Source organism: Merops nubicus, unplaced genomic scaffold, assembly GCF_000691845.1.
Source record: "Merops nubicus isolate BGI_N331 unplaced genomic scaffold, ASM69184v1 scaffold3296, whole genome shotgun sequence".
Classification (NCBI taxonomy): Eukaryota; Metazoa; Chordata; class Aves; order Coraciiformes; family Meropidae; genus Merops; species Merops nubicus.
In genome coordinates, this window is record NW_008616786.1 from 39726 (window position 1) to 56163 (window position 16438).

General features: G+C 38.6%; 1 protein-coding gene across 1 annotated transcript in view; it reads left to right on the plus strand.

Moving 5' to 3' along the window:
• LOC103775468 ([Pyruvate dehydrogenase (acetyl-transferring)] kinase isozyme 3, mitochondrial) overlaps nt 1-10155 on the plus strand; it is a 32117-nt gene extending 21962 nt beyond the window's left edge. The window contains exons 7-10 of the mRNA XM_008942923.1: nt 954-1055; nt 1669-1779; nt 7741-7854; nt 8949-10155. Of these exons, the coding sequence (XP_008941171.1) occupies nt 954-1055; nt 1669-1779; nt 7741-7854; nt 8949-9092 (471 nt within the window). The 3' untranslated portion in view covers nt 9093-10155. The remainder of the gene's footprint in view (nt 1-953; nt 1056-1668; nt 1780-7740; nt 7855-8948) is intronic.
• Nucleotides 10156-16438: the final 6283 nt, after the last annotated feature.

Sequence of the window (16438 nt, forward strand, 5' to 3'; positions counted from 1 at the left end):
TTATTTCAGTTTTCTTTCTTAAGCTTATTCTGAAACAAGTAAAGAGGGTTTGAGACTGTTAAAAGCTAGGCTTACAGACCTCTCATGCCTTTATGTACTTAAAAACAAGTTCTGTTTTCCCACTTCTCCTTTTGTGTTTTTGAAGCTCATTAACTTAGAACACTTAATCCATATTTGCACTGACAATATATTAATTATGTTACAGTTTTCATAATCTTGCTTCTTCATTGTGTATTTGAGGACTGGTTAGGATCAGAGTCTTTTTGTTTATTGTGAAAATAGCCCATATATCTTAGAATAGCGTAAATAACATGTTTTCTTTTGGTTTATTCGATTTTCTGAGTAATTGGAACAGCAGTGAAAATGGAACATGTGAGAGCTATTGCCTGCTTTCAAGTAAGATAGATGGTCTCTAGGTGGTGCAATTGAACACTAGAAATACAGGGGGAAAAATACATTTGCTGAGAGAGAAACTGTTCCTAAATAACAGTATTTTGAGGTTGATTTCTGATGTTTGAGTATATTCATTTAATTCCCTATTTTGCCATTTGTAACATTTAATTCTAGGCAAGAACAGGTGAGAATTTGTACACTGCTTGTAGGTACATTTTGGTACAACTCATGAAAGAGTATGAAACCAGTAAGTTGTAGCTCTAAGTAATGGTGAACGTTCACACAAGTGGGAAAAACAAATTTGCTTTGTTTTCTGACTCTGCATCAAATAGATTAAAAGTATGTAGAGCACAGTTCTGATGCAAAAATTTAACTGGACAATTCATTGACTTGGAAGCACTTATTGAAATTGTGTTAAATGCTCTCTTTTCTGTCACATGTACAAATGTGGCACAAAGTATCTAGATTGAACAAAATAAATGCAAGTTCTAAGTTGTTGGAAAAAGCATTTATGGTAAAGTTATATGTATGAAAGACACTGGTTTTCCTTTTATCTTCAGAATTCAATGAGAGCTACAGTGGAATTGCATGAAGGTAAAAGAGAAAGCTATCCATCTATCAAAACCTTAGTCACTTTGGGAAAAGAAGATCTATCTATTAAGGTAAATGCCTAAAAATAATATGCAGCTTATAAACCTGCTGTGTTCAGAATAGTATTACTAGTAATTTGAATAGGCAAGTTCATTACTGTATCATTTTTGACACTTGCTTCATACTGGTTAGAACAGAGTATTTTCAGTTGGAAGTGACCTACAACAGTCATCTAGTCCCACTGCCTGACCACTTTGGGGCTGACCAAGTTAAAGCATGTTGTTAAGGGCACTGTCCAAATACCTCTTAAACACTGACAGGCTTGGGGCATAGACCAGCTCTCTAGCAAGCCTGTTCCAGTGTTTGACCACCCTCTTCGTGAAGAAATGCTTCCTAATGTCTAGTCTGAACCTCCCCTGACACAGCTTTGAGCCATTCCCATGTGTCCTATCACTGGATACCACGGAGAAGAGCTCAGCACCTTCCTCTCCACTTTTCCTCCTCAGGAAGCTGTAGAAAGCAATGAGGCCACCCCTCAGCCTCGTTTTTTTCCAAACTAGACAAACTCAAGGTCCTCAGCTGCACCTTCAATATTTCTCAAGTCATTTAGATAATGCTGCTTGAGTTTTGCAGGTTTTTTTTTCAGAATATGATGTTTAAAACTCTTAACTTTTCATTCTTTAGATAAGTGATCAAGGTGGAGGCGTACCCTTAAGAAAAATAGACAGATTGTTTAACTACATGTACTCAACAGCACCCAGGCCTAGCTTGGAGCCCTCAAGAGCTGTGCCTTTGGTAAGCGGTTGCAATATGTATTTAACTGTCCCTCTGCACTACTCTGGTTGTACATTTCCCTGCACTGCAATCTACTGTATCTCGTTTTTCATTGAAGAAATTGTTTATCATTAGTAATTCCATGCATGCAGAAGATAACAGGAGAAAATGGGTTCTATTATCATCACTTAGTCTTTGGAATAGAATTTTTTTTTTTTTTTGTCTTGATGTTATTTTCATGGAAACAAGCACAATATTTTCACAGGTTAATGGACAGGATTTTTAGGGCTGTATTACTGAGGAGGTGGATAATCTAATGAGCTCCTGCTTGGTCTGTAAATTACTGTTTATATATATTTCCTATAATAAATATATTGAAAAGGTGAGCCACACTTAGTGCTGTTCAGAATTACAGCACTTAAGAAACATCTGCTGGTAAGGCACAAGCTTAATATTGAACTTTGAAAATTATCTTTATATAAGTTATAGACTGTAAAAACATACTTTTAAAAAACAAATTCCCAAATCTGCATGTGATATGAACACTTTTTTTTTTGTATATTGCTGTTCAGTTAAAAATCATAGTCATAGAATCCTTTAGGTTGGAAGAGACCTTTAAGATCATCCCATCTGACATGTATCAGAATCAGATTCTAAACAAACAAAATTTCCCCATAATTTATTCTAAGCAGGGAATTATTTCAGTGTTGAATGTCTACATTCTTTTAGCAAGCATGATTTTTAAAAACTATTGTTACAAATAAATTATTTCTAAATTACTTTATTAAATTGCATATTGGCTCATTGTGATAATATAGCTACTGTTCCATCTGACTCTTTCAATAAGTGGGTTAATACTGATATTGTATTCTTGCATCTCCTCATCTTTGTTCCCTGTTGCTTCTGATGCAACCCTTTATCTTCAAGCATGTCGAGAAAAAGTTGATTCTTTGAGAAATTTATTTTCCCCATGTAGGAACACTCTCATCTAGAATGTTCTCAAGTTACTAATGAATTCATTTTTATGCTGTTACTTCTGTGCTTAAAGTGCCTTCAGGCAGCTAGTAAAGTGTTGCACAGAGAAAATGTGACTATTTCCTATAGAAAATAATTAACAGTGAGCCAAGGGTGAAATCACTTAAGAGTGGTTCAGAGATAATAAATTTCTTTTTAGATTTTTATCAGAAAGTTTTTTATGGGACCGTCTTAGTCCACAGTTCACAACACCATGGCACAAGAGTGTATTATTGCAGTGTTTTCACCAGTGATTGATGCCACCACGGTAACTGTGGATCCTAGTTCTGCATTGACTTGATAATAATCCTTCACAGCTCCTACCTCTACAACACATCTCAGTAATGTGTTTCAAACTTCTGCTTCTTCATAGAAGGTCTTGCATGGGATGTGATGGGGAATGGGCTTTAATTCAAATATAAACTTTTTTCTTTATGTCAAGAATGGTAGAATCTTTCTTGAATCATAATCTGCCTTTGTTCTGTCTCACTTTTGATCAGCAACTTACTCTTAGCAGCCTAAAAGGATTTCCCGATATTTGTTCTCACTATAAACTTATACCTTGATTACAAGTTGTATTCACTATTAAAATGTCTTTTCCTCTTCCTTTGTGACTTTCTGATTGTAAAATGTGTTCATCTTAAGATTGACACCATTTTTTTTTTTGTGCTTCTTTAGCAGTGCATTCCTGTTTATTTTCTCATCTTCAAGACCATTTCTTTTGATTCTGTGGCATTTATACTTCGCATTCTTCTACTGTACCCCATTTTAAGGCCTGTTTTCAGTCTGTCTGTCACTATAGTCAGACCTGCAGAGTGTCCCATGCTCTTGTGAACCTGGCAGCTTTTTTGAGTCTGTACAGGACTGAATGCTGGCTGAATGATGAGCTCTGTTGTTATATGTGCATCCAGGAAAAAAATAACGTGTCTACAACTGGGAGTATGGGGCATATCTTTCAAATGAGTGGGAGAAGGCGATAGCAGTGAAGCTTGACATGTAATGCATTATGGCCCAGATCCAGTTATAAAAACAATTATGCTATACTTTGTCAGTCTAGAAACAAAAATCCTTCAATGGAAAGGTTCCACATAAATCCTCTTGGAAATCCACAGAGAAGGAGTTTCTTTACTGCTTAGCTCAAACCAGTTAAGAAGTGTGGTGCCCCAGAAGGTGGGCAGCTCTGTGCTTCTGTCATTCTTGACTTAATATTTTAAACTAAATTGCAGTGCAGTGTAAATAAACTTTTTTTCTCTTGTTCTAACATTCCTTCCCGTTGTTATATGATCCCCTGTCTAGTTTATGGAACATTCATGGACCTGGGGAGAGGAAGAGTGGGATCTTTGTTAACTGGTAAAAATTCTTTCTGCGTCATGGCAGATGTTGCTTAAAAACTGCTGAGGAACCTTGTTACCATGGCAGCATTCAGGTTCTAGCAGGTCTTGTGTTCATCTATGCTGCTATACACATAGTGGATGTGTTAGAAACACAGTGATCTTTAATGATGATTAGGTTTCCTTAAAGAATGTAATGATTCTCTGTCAGGATTTGTTCACAGTGGGAGAAACATGCCTTAAATTAGGTTTAATTAAACCTGTAGACACTAGTAACACATATTTAATAATTTCCTATTTGTATAATGCATACAGTAATATTTCATGAGAAATGTGCTCTAGAAAGCTTTCCCTTCTGAAGGCAGATGTGCCATCACTGATTATATTCTGTTCTCTAGGTCAAGCACAGACCTATGTAGCAATCTCTTCTTGTTAATCGTCTTTTGCCTTAAGGTACTCATCTGGGATCGGTTGTCTTCATATAATTTATAAATTGCCTGTTTTGGAAAATACACTGAAGGCAATGTAGAGGAGAGACTGATAGGAAATTTTTTGAAGAGAGCAGTATGAAATGTTGTGTGGACTAGCACAGAGCATAAAAAGATTTTCCTGGAAGAAGCAGGAGTTGGGCATGGGTTTTAAGGAGGTGTAATTCTGGAGAGAGAAAAGTATAATGCAGGGTTGCTTGATACTGCCCTTTACTTGTGCTGTTCTTAGGGCCATCTACTGTCTACAACTTATCTTTCATTTGCTGGGCTTTTTAATTTCCGTAATATATTTGTCCGGTCTCCAGAGAAGATGCAAGTCAGCTTTTGGAGTTATTTGGTTTTTTTTAGTTCTTTCTAAGACAGTCACATAATTTCCATTTTGTTAGAGGCTGAGAGAAATGCATCTAGTTTTGAGACTAGATGTTTGAAAGTGATGCACACGTCTCTAATGGGAGTCTTTGTCAATTAGTTTTTAAAGCATACTGTTGTTGGAAAAATGCATCTAGGCAACTGTTACGACAGTAGAAGTGAGAACTTGTGGGTTGCAGTAAAGATAGAGTTTAACTGGTAAAGCAAAAGCCACAGGTGCAAGCAAGGCAAAAGAGGGAATTCATTTTCCACTTCCCATTGTCATGCAGGTGTTCAGCCATCCCCTAGAAAGCCAGGCTCCTGGGCTCCATCACGTGTAATGGTGGCTTGGGAAGGCTGTAATGGTTTGAAAACAAACCAGTGAGAGACTCTAAGTCAGAAATACAATTTAATAGGAAGAAATAAAATAAAAGCAATAATACAAAGGAAAACCACAGACAGAGTCAGAATACAATCTGATACTCTGTAGTTAGGGTGGTGGTAGCAGTCCAGATGAAACAGTGGTCTCGTAGAAAAGATCTGGTAGCTCTTGTCCTCTGGAAATCCAGTGGGTAAGGCCCCCTGTGCTGTCCTGAACCCCAGTTTATATCCAGGTGGGAGCACTTGGCTCCTCCCCCTGGGTGGAGCATCTCACAATGGGTTGATATCAGTCTATGAGTCATGCAGTGGGTCCTTGATGGTCCATTAAACAGAAATAGCTCCTAGGGGGAGTTCTGTATGAGTCATGGGGCGAGGCATGGATGGGCCCATTAACAGGGAGGACTCCTCCTGCTGGGTGGGAAAGGTGTTAACATCTCCCTGACCTCTTTCCTTATCTGTTATAGCCTGGGGTGTGAGGTCTGTCCTGGGCAGCTGCTACCCATGATTTTTCTTAACAGCCCATGAGCACTGACATAGAGGGTATAGAATACACAGTTTTTGGTTCTACTTACATAAGGATAAATTGGTCCCAGCCCCTGTAACCATGACAAAGGCAAATGCAATCACTCCAAACCTCCTCTTCTTCCTCCTTCTTCCCCTGGCTCTATATGCTGAGTGTGATGTCACATGGTATGGAACATCCCTTTGGTCAGTTGAGGGCAGCTGTGTCCCTCTCAACTTCTTGTGTACCTCCAGCCTGCTTGCTGTCAGGACAGTATGAGAAACAGAAAAGGCCTTCACTTAGTAAAAACACTGCTAAGCGACAACTAGACCATTGGTGTGTTATCAACATTATTCTCATAAATCCAAACCATAGCACTGTACCAGCTACTAGGAAGAAAATTAACTTTATTCCATCTGAAACCAGGACACTGTGGAAATGGGCACTAGCAACTATAAGAAGTGGTATGAGTAGTAAAGGGCATCGTTGGCAATTCTGTTTCTTATTTTTCTCAGAAGAAGCTGCTGAGTAAGCAACTCTAACCAATTTAAGATCACTAAACTTAGACTTCTGTGAAAACAAGGCAAAGGGGACAAAAGGGGACCTGTAGAGGCCAGGTGGCAGCAAGAGAATTTGTGATGGATACTGTAGTACAAAGCTCTTTAATGTTCACCCCTCCCACATGGGATTTCCTATGAAGTGATACCATGTATTAGCTGTGTGAAATGCTCACTAGTCCTTCTTAGCCTTCTCTTCATTGTATCATTTTCAGGCTTTGTTTTTAAGATTCAGGGCATGGTTCTCCATCAGGTTGCCTGTGAGAAATAGCATAGTGGAATGAGTTATTTGTTTTCAAAAACTTGAGCCTTCTCATACTTCTTGTAATCCAGCCTTACAGAAAAGTTGCACTGCTCCAGTGCCTTGTATATCCTTCTTTTCAAATGCTTGTGTGTCTGGAATCCTTCCTTTTTTGCTCTGGGTAGTCCTGAAAAATCCAGGAGGGTTCATGTGAATGATCAACCATGGTGATTGTCAGCATGTACCCAGGCACCTAGTACTCCCTGGCTGCAGTGAGAGAGGCTGGGTTTTCTTAACTTTTTCTGACAGGAGTGAGTTGGAAAAGGTGCCAAGTCTTGACCTTGTTGCAGCTGTCGTTTTAAGTATTAGCGTTGTAAATTTAAAATTTGTACCTGTCAAGTCTGTTACGCTTTGAAAGTTGTTGTCCATGCATGGTGTCAGTCCTCAGTAGATCAGTCAGTGCTGTGGAACCCCGATGTTTTGTTAGATGGCTAAACATGAAAGCCTTAAATTGCTTACTAGGTAGTCTCCTGCAGTAGTCTTCTGATCTCTGTTGCAGTGTGGCATCAGCAATTGTTTAATAGTGCAACCTAGATGAAGTAAACAAAGTTGTCTCTGGCTTTCTTGTGTAGTCTCCTAAGTGTGAAGACATTTGAGATGCCTAATCCCATACTTGAAGGAGAAAAACCATTGCCAAAAATCTGATTTCTACCAAAGAAAGAGTGGAATATTATACCAATGGTAATCATAGTGAGAAAGCAGTAGAGAGTATTGGTTTGCTTCAGTGATTGGAGGCAGCATTACTATGTGTTACACCTACCTGCCTTTTTGAGAAAATGCAAAATGGACAAGGTAGTCCTAACAAAGGACTCTGATACTTTTCCCTTTTCTGTACTTAAATTATGAAATTATGCCTAGGAAAAAAAGGAGGCAGCTCAAAAGCCTGAATACCAGCTTAAAATGTAGGCTGAGTAATAAAGGAAAGCTTGAAAAGTAATTTGATGTAAACCTAGTATTTAAGTATCTTCTGTTTTATAAATAATTGAACTGATCTTCTTTCCTTTTTTTTTTTCTTTAAACTTCCCATAATGTTTTTCTTTTTGTTTTCTTTTTTTTGTAGGCTGGGTTTGGCTATGGCTTACCAATTTCTCGTCTGTACGCTAGGTACTTTCAAGGTGACCTTAAACTCTACTCAATGGAAGGCGTTGGTTCAGATGCTGTAATTTATTTGAAGGTATGAATTTGACCCTTTTATAAGCTAGTAATGCAGTGCACTTCCTTTATAGCAAGCTGAATAAGTGAACTTTCTTTTTACTCTGCAACTTATTTTCTCATTTGTAATGCTATCTTTTTTATATTTTATCTAAATCAGTTCCACAGAATCTTAAAAAACAAGGTTCTAACTATTAACTCAGCACGAATCCTAGTTAGTTTGCTTTGCTTTTTTTTCCCTCCATTTCCCTGTGTTAGATCTTTCCATTTTGTTAATATAAGTGCTGAATTTTCAAAGAACTGTGTGATGAGAGATAATTTTGGTTAATATTTTTTCATTCTAAAGCTCTTAACCACAACAAAACTGACATGACTATTGATTAACTTCTGACTAGTACATTTTTTTTTTTCTGTGCAGTTCTTGACCTTTGTGCAACAGACTGTTGATTCTGTCATCATTTTTTAGGAGACTGTGGGCTACTTAGGTGCTTAAGATTGAGACTATTTGCATTTCATCAGGGCTAAAAGAATACAGTGTGTAGCTGGTGTGGAGGTGTCTGACTTGCTGTATGTAGTGAGGGAGTCCTGTGCTAACTTCAGCTTCTGATGGATTTGATCCTTTGTGTGTACGTGTGTAGGACAAAAGTATGGTCTGTTCCAGAGGAAAGAGGCATACTAATGGGCTGAACTACATCAGCCCTCACAGACCAGTGTGCTGACAGCTTCCCAGTTTGCTGGAGAAATGAGATGTTCAAGTAAAGTAGTTGCCTCGTCCCTGTCAACAACAGATCTGTCTAAAACATTTTTGACCAAAATGTGGGGTTTTTTGTTTGTGTTTTTTTTTTTTTTCTTCTCTTTCTAGACACCGCTCCCTGGAAAAAGCAGAAAATATTTCAAAACATTATTTTCTTTTAACTTTCACTATGACTAGTACTTTGACTGTGACTAGAATGAGTAGTCACAGCTCCAGTATTTTCAAAATAGTGTTGTGGCATGTAATGCTTGGATAATTGAGACACTCGTTCACTACAGAAGTTGTAACTACAACTCCCCAGAGTGTCATGTTGCTCTTGGTATCTCTGCCTGTACCTTACCATTGCTTTTGTTTTTCCATAGGCCCTTTCAAGTGAATCATTTGAAAGACTTCCTGTTTTTAATAAGTCAGCATGGCGACACTACAAGACCACACCTGAAGCAGATGACTGGAGCAATCCTAGCAGTGAACCAAGGGATGCTTCTAAATATAAAGCTAATCGATAGTTTGCCACCTTTTGTCTCTGTTGGAGATGACCTCTGCATTCAGTATAAAGTCTTTGCTTTGTTCCAAAATCCTTCAAACCACAATAACTAATAATTTCCAAACAAAGACCTAATCAGGGCATTGAAAAATACCCAGAACAAAGTGATGGTTGGGACTTAAAGGAAGTCACTAAGCACGTTTGGTATGTGAATCCCGTCTACTTCACCAGAAAATGCTTGGTTGCTTCAGTCAGGCATTGACAAAAGGGGTTGTGCTGTGATTGCACTTAAGAATACAACGTGGTAGCAAAAAGATACTATTTGAAATGGCCAATTTTTATTCTGATTTAAGGATTGGCAATATGTGCAAAAACCATTTAAATGGTGAATAGTACCTTGAAGAGCAATATGGTAGAAGAGAAAAATTCTAATGTAGTTAAATGTACACTTTGAAAATCCACTCTGCTGTATTTTATACTGCACAGTGTCACCTCTTCCAGAAAATCCCTGTGAGCTCTTCAGATCTTACATCTCATGAGCTTATAAATGCATAGTTCTAAAAAGGGTTGTGCAGCTTTAAACTGATGCTTTCCCCAAATTCCCAAATCTATTTGTCAAGTGCATACAAAAACTATGTTGTCATAAGTCATTGGGACTTCAGTTTTTTGGTATGCACTTTAATGATGTTCAAACACGCAAACACAGAAAAGCATTTCTATACGTTTTTCCTTGTTTTCAGGAAAGATTTTAAGTAGTTGAATCCTCTCTCCATACAAGAAATTCTGTCAATACAGGGACAAGGGTTAGTTCAATTTCATGCTTATTGCTTATTTTTGTGGGGATGGGAAGGGCAGAGAAATGCTGTAAGGCCAGACAGCAAGTCATACAAATGAATTTGCCTTAAGAGTGTTGGTTGCTTGGAACCTGATCAGTTTAAAACCTGTAAATAGTTTGCAAAGTTATTTATATATTCAATGTCTGACTATAGTCTGGCAATCTGAATTTGTAGTGTATATAAAGATGTTCTACACCAGCTTTTTGAAAGTGTCATTGGTTTAAATACCTGAAACTAGAAATATCATAGTAATGGGAGGGAAAAAACATAGCTGGTACCTGATTTAAATTAGAGAAAAAAAACCCTAACTTTTCCTCTTAAATTTATTGTAAGGGTTATTGCTGACTATTACAAAATGTCTTCACCAAGTCTTTGCCAAATACTGTTTCTGATACTATGGCGTTTCAGAAAAATTTGTGAAATTTAGAAGTTTTGGTGATACCCTAGTCATGGGAATAAAGTTAGATGAGTTATAAGCAACTCTTAGGCACCCTCAGTTTGTTTTATGGGTTTTGATATTTTTTGAAAGATATTGCAGATTTTAGCTGAAATAGTGGAGGAGGAACTGTCCTTTTTGTCCTCCCAATATTTATTTTTATAAATAACTAGGTAAACAAGGAAATGCTGAGATATTCCTAGGTGTTTTTTTTTTTTAAAAAAAAAATCTTAGTTTGACTTAACAATAGTACTTTGCACTCACATAACAATTTCATCCAAGGATTACGAAGTGCTTTGAGCAATAAACTTCATATAGCCCCATTTGTGAAGATTCAGAGTCCTTCCCTTGCAAACCTTTGCTTCTTACCTGTTGCAGTCAGTTCAAGATGTTGTGTGCGAACAGCTGAGGAGTTTGCAGGTTTGAGGTGCTGTGGGCTTCACTGTGCTGTGCAGAGGAGTCCCACTGGAGCAGCCTGTGGGCTCTCACAGACGTCTCTGCAGCACCCTGGTGTCCTGTTTGGAGATGGAGGACAGCAGCTGAAAGCTGTCTGATGGGCTATCTGATGGGCTAGCTGGTAAGCAGTGCCCTCTGAGCCCCCTCTGCCAGCAGGTAGGAGGAGGGGGCATGCTGATGGGGCTGTCCTCTTCTGCTCCCCAGACTCGCTTGCCCCTGGCTAGGGGCCCTTTACATGGCACGGTGAGGGTGTTCCCCCGGCCCGTGGCCCCAGAGCAATAGTTGCCACGTGGGCCTGCAGGTGCTGCTGGGGAGATGGCAGGCTGCTGTTCCAGCCATTTAGCTGTGCTGAGAGGGGAGAGCAGGGGAATGCCTTCACTGAAGCCTCAGCTGGGAGTTGCATCTGCTGAAATTCGGCCACTCGACTTCTGCCCTCGCCCACACCTTCCTCGCCCACACCTTCCTCTCATTTCTGAATTCATTTCAAGCTGCGTATGTTGTCTAGCAATCACAGAGGAGGGCTTGCTTAAAAATAGAAATCTGTGTCCTCGCCCACACCTTCCTCGCCCACACCTTCCTCGCCCACACCTTCCTCGCCCACACCTTCCTCTCATTTCTGAATTCATTTCAAGCTGCGTATGTTGTCTAGCAATCACAGAGGAGGGCTTGCTTAAAAATAGAAATCTGTGATGGAACTAGTATTTTCCTGGTTGTGTGGGGTCAGTTTTTCCTAGAACGTTACCTAAACCTTTCCAAGGAATAAGATAGTTTAGTGCAAATAGTAGAGTTTTGGCTTTTGTTAGCAATCGTCTTTTGAAGTAGTAAATGCTGACCTGGTGATTCTTTACTGGCTGTCTCCTTATACACAAAGAGGAGTGGAAACAAAATGAAAAGAAAGGATGCAGGCATGTTGAACTTGTTTTCCTGCAGTGAACATAAAGTATGGAAACCAGTGAATGAAAGCTGAAGATACCATGGAGGATGTTAGTAATTTTTTTATTCACAAAAACAACTGGCTGGATTTCAGGACTGAAGTCCCCTGAAATGACATCTGTTGCCAAGAACCCGGAGTGTGTACGAACAGCTCAAAGCAGGAAGGCAGAGCACAAGAAATGCATTTTCTTGCCATTTCCCAAGGCCTGTTTGTGGGCATTAACAGTGAATGAGTGAGAAGCAGCCTTTCTCCTCTCCAACCTTGTCTAGGCAGCCTGTGCTTTAGTGGAGATCCCAGGTATGCTGTAAATTGTTCTTCACTGATTGTCCTCACGCCATGTTTCTACACATGGGTACTAGTCTGGGAACCGTCTTGGGGAAAAAGCAGCAACAGACCTTTGATTAGAAGGGAGTTTTTCAGTGGGTATGCCTGAAGGATGAAGGTGGGTGGGTTTTTAATATGGCTAGTTTAACTACAGATACTGGTGTTTTTTCAGTTACTTCTACCTTTGATGGGAGTCTGTTATAACTGTTTTAATATCTTGGGGCTGTTAATTCCAAACTTTCTGATGATATAAAAGTATATTTCTTTTTATGAATTTCAGATGTATGGCCTGCTGATGTTATTGCAACCTGCTTGTCTTGAGTTACAGGACACAAACAGAAACAAATGTTTTCAGTGAAAATGCTTCCTATTTATTGTGTTTAGTGATTAACAGAAACTGAGCAAGAGGTGTTTGCTTCTTGATTCTTGAGAATTTACAAACAACTTCTGTATGTCATAATGTAACAAACAGTTCAACTTTTTTGTCAGCTGTGCATTTTTTTGGTGTCTAGGAATTTTACTAATCCCCTGCTTAGTTTGATATTAATAGATGCTGAAGTCTCCAAATCATATATATATGCTTGTGCCCCCTGCTTTTCTAAGCTTTCTTATGAGGCTAACAAGGGCTCTTTGAGAAGCAGCACCTGATGAGAAGCATTCAGAAGGTAGTGAAGTGCTTCTTGTACGACTCCGATGCACAGACTTTGCCTCTGTACTCACCTGTGATCACCTAGGATTGAACTGAAAAAGTCTTTGCCCTGCTACTTCTTGGGTAGCGTTTAAAGCAGGTCCCTTGACACAAGCTTAAAGAATGTTAATTGTAGTGTTCTTGGAGAACTCAAGCTACTTTTTGGCTGTGTAAACTACAGTTGTTGCCCTACCTGGACAACATACTTTTCTTTGTCCTCAGTGGCATGTAGAATTTGCTTTGAAACAGCTGTCACTTTCTTGTTCACTTTCTCCAAAAAGTGTAGTGCAATCTCCTCTTCACCTCCACCCAGACTTATTATTTAGGATGAAATCTTGACCTCACCTGACGTGGAAGATGTTCCCCCTCACACACACACCTTTGATAAGCACTCCTAGATCCTTATGTGTTAAGTGCTAAAAAGTGTAAAGTGGTCTTGATTGAAATACATAATTTTGTAGAAAACAGCTGAAATGTTTATTGTATTTATCTCTTGAAGATAACCGTGTCTGGTCATGTGGTGGTCCATTTCCCTGCACATTTCCTCTGTTGCCATATAGATGCTGTGGTTCCTAACAACTCTTCATCTCTTCATCTTGACGTACTCACTTGCCTATGGATTGATGTGTGTAGATGTGTTTTTGCAGAACTTAAGAGAATATGATGGCACATGACAGAACAATATGTTACTGAGCTCAAAGGTGAGTGTGTTCACAAACAAGGAATGTAGTTATAAAATCTGTAGACTTCAGGGCTGACTCTTGCAAACACTTGCACAAATAAACAGTGTATGAAAGTAATCTGGCTTGAATCTGTTCTCAGAATCAGGTCTTAAGCTGTTAGCATTAATTTGAAACCATGAAGATTCGTGTAACAAACAGTTTTCTAATTAAAAAGAAATAAGAAAGTCTAAAGTTCACATGCTTTAATTGCAGTATTGTGTTGCCTTAGAAGAGCTCAGAAATTGGCACAGAGAACTTTTTTTCTGAAATCCAGAGATTATGTAGTATCAGTAGGATTGATGTGTCTGTGGTAATTCTGACATTGTCAAGCTAGATTTCATTGCTCTATGATTTTTTTTCCTTTGAACTGAACACTGCCAAGAAGTGCCAGATTGACAGTCCTTTGAAATTCATACCCTGTGAGATTGTATCAGGCAGTGGCAGGGCACATTTCCACGTGCTGCACCATCGGTGCTCTCAGCTCCTCAGCAAGGGCTGGCCTGAGGTGGGGGAGCTGCCGCTGCTGCACACTCACCACCTCCCATCAGCTAATGTGTGCTGGATTTTAGGATGTGAGTTTCTGACGTGGGTGGAAATCAAGTCAATTTGTTCCCAGTATGGGTTATGGGACAGAACTCTTAGTGGTGAGGTGGCTTATCCTGCATCTGGCATCCAGGGGGGAAGAGGTCTTGTGTTGCCTCTCCTCTGGGGGTGCATCACTTGAATCAACTGAACCTGTAGTGTAGGAGCAGGAAGCTAATTTTTCATGAGATTATTTGGTGGTGTTTTAAATTTGAGTCTTCTGTAACTTGTGTTGGAATTCTTCCTAGTCCAATATCCATGTATGTAATTGTGTCTACCCTTATTTTCCTTTCTCTTTCCATTGCTGACAAATAAAAATATATAAGCTACATGATGATGATGTTTTTAAGGGCCTGATTTGGTTTCACACACTATGGAGCTTAGTTTGTGACTTGGCAGCTCAAGGTCAGCTTCACAGATGCCTACAGAGGGACACCCCCAGATAGTTGCAGTTGGGAGCTCAGAGTAATTTTAGATAAAAGTGTTTTTCTTTCCTGTTTTGTTAGAAAGCAGTTTGAAATATTTTATGGAAACATATATTTGAGTGTTTCCATGTTCATCTCCCTCCTCCCCTGAGATTTATTATTAATATCTCAGGCAAATTTTTTTTAAAAGTTGTTTCTAGAACTATATATAAATGAAATTGTATTACTCTGAATTTTTGGGTACATTTACTTTGATCTGGTTTATATCAGTTTTCCAGGTAGATGTTAAGACTTTAAAACTTCTAATATGTTTCATAAATGTTTTGTTCCTGTCTTTATGAAATGCCTTTTTTCACAAGAGACTCTAATTTTAATTCTGAAGTTCTTTCAGTGATTGTTGTGGCATGAGACTCAATTAGTTTTTCAAAAGATAAAATCATGTGCTAATGTAGCTGAACTTCACAATTTGTGATTTCGCTGTTATGCCAAGGACCTGATATCAAAATATTTAGGAAGAAAGCAGTTGTATAGAAAACGAAATTGTATTTTATTTGAGTGGGAAAATTGAAACCTAAGTTTTTTTTTTTTCTTGATTATGAATCTGAAGATGTCTCTACAAAATAATGGAGCTGCAAAAGCATTTACTGGAAACTGGCTTCTTGAAAAATGAGTCACTACAGAAATTAGTGTGGGTCCATCACTTCTGCAAATTTTTTTTTTTTTTTCCTACATTATGCCTTTCTCTATACAGATAAGCTCCCTGGCTTCTGTAGGCTCTTGCTTGAAATGAGGGAGGAAGTAAGAGGATGCAGGTGGGAATGTGTACCCTAAAAGTGTTTGGGGATAAAACTTGATTTTCTCAGTCTGAGAAAACTGGGTTAACCCAATGGCTCTTGGTTTACACTGTCTTTTTAACTAGTATTCATGGCTCCTTTCTCAGAATATTGAGGCAAGAAAAGTTCAGGCCTCTTTTCTTGAAATTGCTAGAAGTTTCTAGAGTAACTACCTAAAGTAGAAAGTTTCTGGCAAGAACCTCAGATTCCTCTTTTCTCGCTTTCATGGAGGAATCCAGAAACAGTTACAGTTTAAGAGTGTTAAGCTGAAACAATTATAAATGAAATTCATTTGGTGACTAAGAACTTGGCCATTTGAAAATATGAAGTAATATTTTTATAAAATGATCTTTTTTTCCATGTTCTTCAAATTCTTGGTTTTGAGGGAACATGCAGGTTTGTAAGCAGAAAAGGTGCTAGCATTGGCAAAACATTAAGGGCTGAATGCCAGAGTTCTGGTGCCATCCATATGCTCTGTGTGTTTCAAACTGCTTCCAGTTCATCGTTGCTGCTGGGAGTTTTTGATTGCCTGACATGGAAGCAGCAGTTCCCACAGCAGTTTAGAACCAAAAGTGAGTTACTGGAGTATCCTGCTGTCCTGGTCACATCAGCGTGGTTTGTCACCACACTTTGTTTTCTTGGAAGCAGGTGAACACCTTTTTGTTTTTTTGTTTTTGTTTTTTTTTTTTGTTTGTTTGTTTGGTTGTTTGGTTTTTTTTTGTTTTTGTTTTTTTTTTCCCTGCTGTATAAACCTCCCTAAAGCTGAAGTTTCATGGATTATTCTTGACATCTGAAATACCTGCTATTACACCTACTGCTTCTACCTTGAAATTTTTGCAGCATCCCATAAAGTTTTATATGAGTTCATAACTTATTGAAGAAAATTAACAAAGTTTCTTACTAAGAAATTCCAGAGCAGGAAAGTGCCTGGAGACCCAGCTTGACTCATTAACTTTCTTAAGTAATAAATTAGGCTCCAGATGGTCGGAACTTTGCTAGAGCTGAGATAATTTTCTTTCAGACGAAGAATTTATTTTAAAGCTTCAGATGAGAAGAAATCCGTGTTGTACTTTCTTGCTGCTTACCATTTGCTGTGATAGGATATTCACAGGAGTTGAGTGGTTAATTAAGT